General features: G+C 39.0%; 1 protein-coding gene across 2 annotated transcripts in view; it reads left to right on the top strand.

Annotated features, from left to right (window-relative positions):
* Positions 1 to 412: 412 nt before the first annotated feature.
* LOC110162245 (short transient receptor potential channel 7) overlaps positions 413 to 11,087 on the top strand; it is a 48,528-nt gene continuing 37,853 nt past the window's right edge. The window contains exons 1-3 of one of the 2 annotated variants that reach the window (XM_055159321.1): positions 413 to 897; positions 5,880 to 6,642; positions 10,270 to 10,452. In XM_055159321.1, coding sequence (XP_055015296.1) covers positions 413 to 897; positions 5,880 to 6,642; positions 10,270 to 10,452 — 1,431 coding nt within the window. Of the gene's footprint in view, positions 898 to 5,879; positions 6,643 to 10,269; positions 10,453 to 11,087 lie in introns of those variants that run through there. The other variant, XM_055159322.1, reaches the window with a different exon arrangement.

Below are 11,087 nucleotides of genomic sequence, written 5' to 3'. Positions count from 1 at the left end.
ATTAAAAGATTAACTTTTCATTGAATAATTGAACTGAAAACAAAATAGCCCTATTTATTTAGAAAGGCTTTAGTAGTGTTAAGCCTCACAAATAGATACATACTGTCAGTTAAATAATTAGCTGCTTTGAGGGACATTTGTCGTTTAAGTCACGCAAGTCAGTGCTTTGAAGGGAAGCCAGTTATGTGTCTTAGCCCGTTCCCGTCCATTTTGAAAGGGGCAGCTTGTTGCGCACGCTCTCTGGGTGCTCTTTAATTAGTGAGCGCTCTTCGGTGGCGGGGGAGGCGGCTGGGCTGCTCGTTACAGCGCAGCACACTACAAACTTGTGCTGCTGAAACTTTGACTAGCGCCGTTCAATTTTCATCGCTCAAATCCTTTAAAGTAGCGTTTATGTTGCTCAGGAAATCCCCTCATGTCTGACGAAGGAGAAGAAAGCGATGGTGGGAGAGCGCGTCTCTCGGAGTCTCCCTCCTCGCCGCGGTCCCTCAGTCATCCCCGAGGATCTCCTTCCTCTCCGCGGCCCCTGGACCTCTGCTCCTCCGCCTCACCGCTGCTTGGAGATACGGACCCACCGTATCTCGCTTCTCCGGAGTGCCTCAACCCATCATTAGAGAGCAAGGACCCGGACTACTCCACACAATTTACACCTCCAAAGTTCCATCAGTCCACTGATGACACAAGCTGTCCTATTGCTTCGCGGCAGGATGTGCGTTTAAATGCGGTATATGACCACTATGATGACCCGTTTCCCAAATGGAGAGGTCGTGGCGCGGCGAATGCGGAGCGCTTTCAGCACCGCGGACAGAGATTGCACCGTGGCCCGGAGCTGTCGGACTACGGAAATCACTATGGTGGGGAGCAAATAGACACAGACTTCAGAACAGAAAGCCGCCAAACGTGAGTTAACCACAACTTTTAATCATAAAACTGTACCCAAACAAAATTTATCAGAAAACACAAGACTGGTTTGAATGACCACATACAGCCAGTAAACTCATTCTGAACATAAGCCACTTGTTCTGTCAGTAAAGCAGCCAAAATTCATATTGAATCAGCTGTATTTACATGTAGCTTATAAGCTCTCAAAGAGCTAAGGTTTAGTGTCTTTGAGCTTTTACTGCAACTGAAAATTGATAAGGCAAGTGCAAACAACATTTAACATTTCACAGGCATTTTAACCAAAATGCATATTCTGTAACTATTACTAAATTACTTGTACAAGATGACGTATAGCCTATTATAGTATGCATGCCATGTGACATATACTTTCAGAATATGATGGGGGCTGGGTTAAAGGAGTTTACCCTTGTGTTGAGAAGGCACTTGATTGGTTCCTTTGCATGAATGCATAATCAGTCGACAGGGATGTACTCTGAGGAGAGATAGAAGTGTGAACAAAGCCTGTCAGGAAGTAAACTAAAGAAACTGGTTACAGCCAAGACATCAAAACAATACAACTTTAATTACAAACACACAATCACTAAAGCCTGATGGGAACCGGATGCCATTTTGCAGTCCCTTTGTAACTCTTCCATATGTTTAATTATAAGCACTTGAAGGCCGAGTGCACCAGAGCTGTCTCGTGTAATAGACAAAGACAGATAATGGATATTCATGTTGCCCTGCCAGGCTTGACGATCACATATTGAGAATAGCAGACCCAGTGTCTGCTCTTTGATCTGCCCTGTTCTGCTGCTTTCATTTGCCAGAGTTGAGTTTTATAGGCCCAGAATGAGGAGAAAGTATGGACTGTATCTCCTGGAACATGAACATGTCTGAAATGTGCTGTGGACACTACCTTTGATCTGTGCAATTTGCAATTTGCAGCTTGAAAGAATATTGAAACAGAGAGAGAGAGAGAGAGAGAGAGTTGTGGGTGCCACTCAGACACTACCCACAAAATCTGATTAAGTGTAAAATCATCACCAAGTCCTGTGAACATGTTGGTGTGCTCAGATGTTATTTTCTTCTCTTCCTTTCAAAGTTGGAAGTTAGCCAAATTACTGAAAAATAATGACAGACTTAATTGTTTTGAATTTTGGTGGATTTCTGGAAGTGCATATTGCAGTTCCACTGCTTGTACCCTGTTTTCTTTTGAATTTGAGTAATTGTCCTACTACGATGTATTCCTCTCATTATTAACCCACTTGTAATTGTATTTTGATTCATGCATGTTGAAGTCATCTTAATTTAATGTAACTCTATAACTCAGTGTTACTATTCATCACACAATTATTTAAGATTGATTTGCCATTTTCCATGTGAACACTATTTGCACAGTGCTTTTTTAACATAGTGCCATTTACTGTTGTTAGATTAAAGGGCCTGTGCATTTTTTTTCCTCATGTATCTGAGCAAAATCTGTTTTGCCCCAGTACAGATACACTGTATAAGCTGCTCATGAGGTCAGAATATCTCCATTGCGTGCCAGCTGCATCTAATTATATGCTCTTATATTGTCCGATAATCAGGAAATGTGTATTAGCATGCAAGTAGCACACATTTGGGTATATACTTTACAAAGCAGCCTGGCTACTGGTGTGATTTTAGCTAAAGAAGAGCTATACAGCTGAGCGAGATGATTGGTTAAGCGAGAACGCAGCTGAGATGAAAACAAGGTAAAACAAATCTAAGCAGAAAATAATAATTTCTCGCCAAACACTTCCTGTGATAAACTGCCGCATTTTCATTGATAGCAACTTGAGCTGACATGCTTAGCAAAACAAAGCTAATGCATGTTAGCAAGGGCTTTTTCTCATTTATTCATACACAATGTATATAAACCCATAAAAGGCTGACAATAAACAGTAAACTTGAAGTAGTTGGTGTTTCTCTAGCTTTGGCCAGGTTGGTCTCAAAGCACCACAAACTTGGAATTACTAAACATCTTGAACTGCTGAGATGCACCTTATAATTTAAATGTATAATTCACGTACAATTTGGATTTTTAAGAAATAATTGTTATGTTTAGGTGATATCAGTTGCTCACATATCAAACCCTTGTCCCTGGACCTGTGGCCATGCAAAGACATACAGGCCGCCTTTAACACAAATGATGCCCAAGCATCAGTCTGGGCCAGGACCATTCAAAACATGGCTCACTTAATAGCATAACAGTATGAAATACACTTTGTTGGTGTGCATTTATCTCCATCTTTTTCCTGACTCTAATGTTGCAAAAACATGATGCAACTAACTTGTGTTCTCAGATCAGCATCTTAAATGGTCAGTGATAGATGGAAGAGGAGATAGAAAAAGATGGAATGTAGCTATTCATTACATGGCTATGAGGTTATCTAAATGGGCTTGCAGCCAGGCTGTCTCTGCTTTTATTTGAACTATTCTATTGTTTACAGGATTGCATAGGCAGTGGTCTTATGCATAATGCAATATAAAATGTTCTATATAAACAGTTGACTGTATGTAAATGATATAGTTAGGTTGTTATTGGTGATTGTTAAGTATGCAGTTTAATGAATAGTGTCCTTTTTAGGCACAAAGGGCATTGGACCAAACTGATCAGATCGGCATATAGTGAAACCTATGAGAAAATGCAATTATTGCTTATAGTCTGACAAAAATTTAAGAAAGTTGAATGTTTGAAAAAAACAACCAAAAAAATTAAACAATATTGTTATTTTTTCATAAATTTTAAATATTAGTTTATATTTAATTAAAATATTGAACTCATTCCTCTTTTCCACGTGACTGTTGGTCATTAAATTCAGAATAATTGGGCTTGTCTGGTTTTGCTTTCTTAACACATTTGTCTCTATATCTGTTCCCTAAGTTGCATTACCCTTTCCATACTGTGCATTCATTACTGTGAAAGACTGACAGCCCAAGGGAAACTATACTTATTGTGTAAATCTTTTATACCCTTAATCACACTGACAATGCAATGTTACATTGCAGTTCGTGGCCTCCTCATCCTGCAGAGCCTTGGCCGGCTCCTCTCTTCATCTTCTCACTTCCTCCATCCTCTAACACCCCCGGGGAATATTTTCACCATGAACGCATTTCCATTTTCACCTTTTTACTTTCTCTGTCCAGTGCGTAGAGCCACGCACACAACATATGCCTCCAAAGTGACTAGAATTACAAGTAGCTCTATAACTAGAAATGCCAGTCTGCTTTTGTAATAGTTCGGTTGGAGGTCACTAACCAATTCAAGGAAAGAAAATAGGGTGTTGTATTGATGTAGTCGGCAAGCTTATAGATAATACTTTTGATTGAATAAAACATCCTGTTTTTGTTTGACTTTTCTTTCTGGGGCATAAGCATATCATACACATGTCTGTTTTGATTTGGCAGTGTCTTTATGGCAGTTCCCTCCTGCTACAACCATCGTCATTTAGCTGGACTCAGAATGTGCACAAAGAAATACTGACTTATTAACTACCAATAATCATTTGCATTTAAAAAGTCTTATACAAGGTTAACAGGTTTCTTAATACATACATACATAGTAAAAAAAAAGTAAAAGATATTCTACTAGTTGCAGTCATGGAATTTGCCAATTTAAGATTGAATTTGATACATTCTTTAGTCCACTAATTGCCCTAAAAGCCCAATGGAGATTTCACATTCTTGTGATGTCCTACTTAATGATCTCACTTTTTCAGAGCTTTTAAATAAGAGAAAAGTGATTTGAATATTAATTTAACAATATTTTTTTTACATTAAATGCCCAGACTGATGCCACTTTACACTACAAGAAGCCTCTGGTCTTTGTTCCCTCTCATATTTCACCTCTGGGAGAATTTCTTCACAAAGAGCTGTGCTAGATAAGACTCACAAGAATCCTATTCTGTGAAAAAAAGTCTACAGACACCTGGTAAAATGTGTTACGCTCCCACAAAAGTCATTACAGTGCACATAGATACTGATGTGGAAGTTCAGCTGTTCTGTCCTGCTGGGTCATGGCATGCTTTGTCATTTGCAATTTTTAAAGAGCCCATATCGCACTATTTCCTGTTATAATGCTGTTACCTCATCATAAACATCCCTGAAATTGTGTTTTGTTTCATTCACACATATTTAACACACACATCCTGCATATTTAGGCTGTTTTTCTGAAACAAAAAACTCTCTATTCTACCTTGTGATGTCATGTGGTAATACAGGAAGTGCTCCAGTGTATTTTGAAACTCCATACACCTTTAGTAGAATCATTTGGATGATTTAAGCCCTATAATTGCCAGTGTCTATTGAACAAAGGGTAAAAGGTAGCGGTTAACTTGAAAACTACTGCTACATGACATCACAAGGTGGAACAGAGCATTTTGGAGATGGAGATAGACTAATAATAAAGGGTTATGCAAACATGAGTGTATGAAACAAAACATGTATTTGAGGAGGTAACATTATAACATGACCTAAAGCTCACAAGAGTGCATTTTGCTTAATATAGGACCTTTAAGTAGAAAGCCACCTTCTGAATTCAGTGGAACATATTCAGATTTTTAGATAGGACTAACATTGGCAGCCACTGATTGGAGTTTGTCATTGTGATGCCAATGAAGTCAAAAGCATAATTTCAATACTGTCAATCAGAGGCTGGCCTTGGTTGGTCTTGTGGTGAGCTTTGACCTGTATTGTTGTGCATAGATCTAGGGGCAGATTTATCACCACTTCTTTAGTTGTCCTCTGGGTTGTCTGACGTGTCCCTGACTTGTCTTGCCTTTTTTGTTGGTCCACATCCGCCCACCATCCATTAAATAACAGTAATTAGTTAATTTTCTGGTTAAGCCTACTGTCATGGATTCTAATGATCCAGCTGTCTTTTCCACTTGAGTGCTTTGTTCTTATATGTCACTTTCCACTTCCTCCCACCATCTTATTAGCCCCCAGTAACACACGTGTTTTTCCATTTGCAGGGTGGAGGCCATGCACCGGAGGCACACCACACTGCGGGAGAAAGGGCGTCGCCAGGCTGTGCGCGGCCCGGCCTACATGTTTAATGAGCGAGGGTCTGCGCTCACTGCAGAAGAGGAGCGATTCCTAGACGCTGCTGAATATGGAAATATCCCTGTAGTGCGTAAAATGCTGGAAGAGTCCAAAACTCTGAACTTCAACTGTGTGGACTACATGGGCCAGAATGCATTGCAGCTGGCCGTAGGAAACGAACACCTGGAAGTGACAGAACTTTTACTAAAGAAAGAAGGTTTGGCAAGAATAGGTGACGGTCTGCTTTTAGCTATTTCCAAAGGATATGTTCGCATTGTGGAGGCTATATTGGCACACTCAGCATTTGGAGGGGGTCTGCGCCTGGCAGTGTGCCCAATAGAGCAGGAAATGCGTGACGATGACTTTTACGCCTATGATGAAGATGGGACACGTTTTTCCCATGACATCACCCCAATCATACTGGCTGCTCACTGTCAGGAGTATGAGATAGTGCACATCCTGTTGACTAAAGGGGCTCGCATAGAGAGGCCCCATGACTACTTCTGTAAGTGTGACGAGTGCTTGGACAAGCAGAAGAAGGACTCTTTCAGTCACTCACGCTCCAGGATGAATGCTTATAAAGGACTGGCCAGCGCTGCGTACCTGTCCTTGAGCAGTGAGGACCCTGTGCTAACTGCCTTGGAGCTCAGCAATGAACTGGCAAGACTGGCCAACATCGAGACTGAGTTTAAGGTACAACTCTTTTCACTTGTATTCTTAAAAAGGAAAAAGTCAGATTAGTTTTACTCTTATTTACAATATAGTTCATACTAATTGACTGAAATAAAGAAAGACATTATGCGATGTAATGATTTTCTAGTCAGCTGACACTATCTTGACAGTGTGAAAAGTCACATTTTATGTTGGAAAAATCCATAAAACTACTTAAATGTTTCTCTCGTACTGTGTCAACATGTGACTCATGTATATCAAAATGGGTCTTTTTGAATGCTTTTAGCAATAGGAATAGTCATCAATTCTGATTATGTTATCTTACATAAAAAAGCTGCTGTCTGTTATCTCCAATTTGTCCTACAGCATGTAGATTTTCCCACACCTCACTGTCGTCTTTTTTCAGCCCTGTGTTTGTCGTTTGTCCCCTCTGCTTGTCATTCAGTTCCCTGTCTGCTGAAAAGTTAATAAGAAGGGCTCACCTGAGGGAGCGCACAAGTGCTAGAGCTCATCTGTCTCATTACCATCTCATTATCACTCCTACATCTAACATTTTATTTGTTTCCCTCTGTATAAATAACTTTAAAATATGATGCAACATTCGGTAATAAAAAAATTTGTCTGAATTTGACACTTAAAATCTCATGAAAGTAGCATATAATTGGGAAAAGTGACATTTAAACACAATGGCTAAATATTTGTCGACTTATCATCAGATGGTGAAGGAAGATGTTACCAATTTTTTCCAAGGTTAAAGTCAGCCATTGTTGAATTTTGAATTAATAAATCAAGTCCAACCATGATTTTTGTTATAATTCTAGTAACAACACAGGCTGAGCATGTTAAATTGTTCCTGAGAGAGAAGGTAAAAGCTTCTCTAGTGTTTATCTTCAAACTGCTTATGTTTTAAGCCTCTATTCTAGTTTCCCATAAGGCACAGTAAAAGTAGTCTATGAATGTTTGAGATGAGTCCCTCAGATTGACAAACAAATATCAATATTCACTGTAAAAAGAATGCAAAATTACTGTTACTACTACCTTTGCTTATTGCTACTTGCATGACAAAAAATATTATCTTTTATCATACAGCTTTTACTATAGTGCTGCTGTTACTACATACGGCACTACATGTCTTAAGCAAAATACACACTCACATACCAAGTACATTTTTCCCCAAGCCTCAGCTAAATGTAAAAGTATTTTGTTTCCTCCCATGTCTAACCAACAGTGCTGTAAAATGAGGCATGCTGTGTGTCCATGGTGGTCCTGCCAGTCCACTGACAGCACAGCTCCTGGCCTGCCCCATCCCTGTGTGCCTGTCCCTCCGCTCACTCATCTGTAACACTCTCACTCGGCTCTGTCTCCATTTTCAATCTCACAACACTACTCCTTCCCTTTATCTCACGCCTGGGGCAGCAGCCACATTTTGTGAATTATGATTGGATTTTCACGTGTGTGTGTCAGTGAGTGTGTGTGTGTCAGTGAGTGTGTACCTCTCAAGTCACTCAAAGGGTAAATACTATCGATTATGGAAACATCGCTAAACATACCGTCCTGTTACTGCACTCCTAAAGGAATTGTAAAATGCATGAGATAGCATAGTATTTTATTTCTCCCACACCTTAAGGGAAAATATACCAAATAATGTTTTTTTTTTCCCCTTCGTGTCCCTAAAGGGCAGAGTTGGTTCCCAGTTTAACTGTGTGAATCAATTTCATAGGTGAGCAATATGGGAAAAAAGTCATATAGTGAATTGCTCAGAGCCTTGGTAGTAATCTCGATTTTATCATGATTTATGAACTCACACTTGTATTGGCTTTAAGAGTTAACTATGTAAAGCTATCTGATTCTCCTGAGGTTCACCTACCTGTGTGGTTAAATCTGACTCTCACACAGACATGACCAAGAGGAGGGGGAGGGTACATACGCTCTGTGTTAGCATGAGTAAAAGCTCTGAATCACAGTTTTAAAATCTCTCCACATTGGCACATCCTCACAGGGTCTTATCTTGTTAATTTATATTAATTCTTTTATCACCCACCTTTCACCTCAGACTATTTGATGTAGAACAACTTTTCATAAAACCTTGGTAATTATTTTTACTTCAGCACAGATTTGTTAGATATACACAGTAGAAAAGCAAGCAGTTTTCATGAATCATTTTTTCTTTATGCAGTCTGGCACCATCGCTGATTAGGAGCTGGCGTACAGGATGTTTGTTTGCAATGACCAGTCCAATGCTCCAGATTAGCTTGCAGTCTCACAATAAACCAATATGCATAATGAAATTGGCACCAAATGAGTTTTATTAGATGGCCATCAACATAAACATTAGATTTTGTCTTTCATAGGTAAACCTCATTTAATAAGAAAGTACCTTAAATGAAAGTGCTATTGTGGCTATTGCAGGCACAAACTAAAATGGCAACAACATTGACTATAAATGGTGTATGGATAAGCATATACCAACATAATATAATATAACATAATAAAAGGTCAGTGTAAAGAAGCTCATTAATGCTAATGCTGAGATATGCATCTGCTCCATAATCAGTGTGTCTTTATGGTGAATAATGGAAACCACTAATAGGAAGGCCAAGTGCATTCATCACAGTGGTCAAATAGAGTTATGATAATACAGTGACTGTTTAAGTGTCCTTGTCCCCCAAAGACCATAGTCAATATGCAAAAGTGGTGTTTACCATACTTGAATAAGAGAAAATATTTAATAATATTAAAAGTACAAATATTTAACTTATTTGAGTGCCGCTGTTTTACCTTTCATATGCATAAAGGCCTGGCACAATTGACTTCGTTCAGTATATGAAAGCTGGAATAATATGTTTTCGGGTATATTTTTGTTGCAATAGTGGGAAGTTAGTAGCCAGGCTGGCACCACCTAGTGCCTCCACTCAATTTCATTTCTCTTCAGCGACTAGGTCAGGAATCGGAATACACTAGGCTGTTTGCAAAAACCCTGGAAAGGCAAGTTCGGGCACCAGCCAATCAGCGAAGAGCCATATATTCTGTGTTGTCAATAATTCCTGAGATCGAGGATTTAAAGCTAGAACAAAGAGAATGTTTGGTAAATTTTATCAAAGGGAAAGAATTTGTTGCCCTTCTTTCTACGGTATTTGGGAAAATCTTAATATACCAGTTAGCCCCGTTAGTGACGCATTACATACATCATGACCAAATAAAATGAAATTTATTAAATGAAAAAATGTACTCACCTACCATCGAGCAAACAAATTCTAACACTGCGAGGTCAGACGGTTTCTACAAAGTGAAACCGGCTGATGAATCAGGCTAGGAAGTTAGGGGAATAGGGGAAGTTTCTGCTGTTTTTTATGCAATATATAATAAGATCTGAAGACTAATAATTGTTTTTTCTGCCATTTATTTGTTGTAGCTCAGGCCTTTTAAAGTTACTGTAATTAAAACATGGTAAATTTTTCATAGTTTTTTATTATGTTAGATGGTCACAAAAATTTTTATTGTTACATGCATATTCATATTATCTTTACTGCAGTTTCATACATAGGGCCACTGTGACTGCTGGTATCAAGCCAGTCCGATTAAATGTCATATAAACTGCTGAGACTTGAAACTTGTCTATGCACCTTATACATTTTCTGTGCCTTTCAGAATGACTACCGTAAGCTGTCCATGCAGTGTAAGGACTTTGTGGTGGGGGTGCTGGACTTGTGCCGGGACACTGAGGAGGTGGAGGCCATCCTCAACGGAGACGTGGACCTGTGCCCCCCCAGTGCCTACAACCGACCCTGCCTCAGCCGCGTCAAACTGGCCATCAAGTATGAGGTCAAGAAGGTGAGATATAGCCAGTGGTAGAAGAAGTACTCAGTTTGGTTAAGTAAAAGTGCATATACTGAAGCAAAAAAATACTCAAGTAGAAGTATCACAAGAAAAAATTCCTGTGTCAGTGAAAGTATTAAAGCGCCCGTCCTTCAGATATGATTTGTTTTTCCTCCTTTTAACTTAAGTAATAGTTTCCCCCAGTACTTTTAGTTTAGTTTTACTTTTGTGTAATTTCTTGGACTTCTACTTTATACTTAAAATTAAAATTACTCTTACTTAAGTACAATTTGGAATCATCTTAAGTCAATTACGGCTTATACTGTAAGCAACATATAAATTGACTGATAACATTATAATAAAAAAGACTTGAAGTCCTACACAAAATTGACTCTTGTGAGCTTTAATTCATGTTATAATGTTGTTACCTTCTCAAAAACATACCTGCCGGAGTATTTTGTAGCATTCACACATTTTTGAGTAATTCTTTGTTATTAGTCTGACTACATCTCGAAAGCTCAAAATGCTCTGTTCCACCTTGTGATGTCATGTAGCAGGAGTTTTCAAATTCATAGCTACCTTTTATCTTCTGTTTAGTAGAGATTGACAATTCCAGGACTGATCTTATCCACATGATTCTAGTGAGGGTG

Source organism: Boleophthalmus pectinirostris, unplaced genomic scaffold (genome assembly GCF_026225935.1).
Source record: "Boleophthalmus pectinirostris isolate CB_2022bp ecotype Guang Dong unplaced genomic scaffold, ASM2622593v1 HiC_scaffold_23, whole genome shotgun sequence".
NCBI lineage: Eukaryota > Metazoa > Chordata > Actinopteri > Gobiiformes > Gobiidae > Boleophthalmus > Boleophthalmus pectinirostris.
This window is presented reverse-complemented; position numbering and strand designations above follow the sequence as displayed.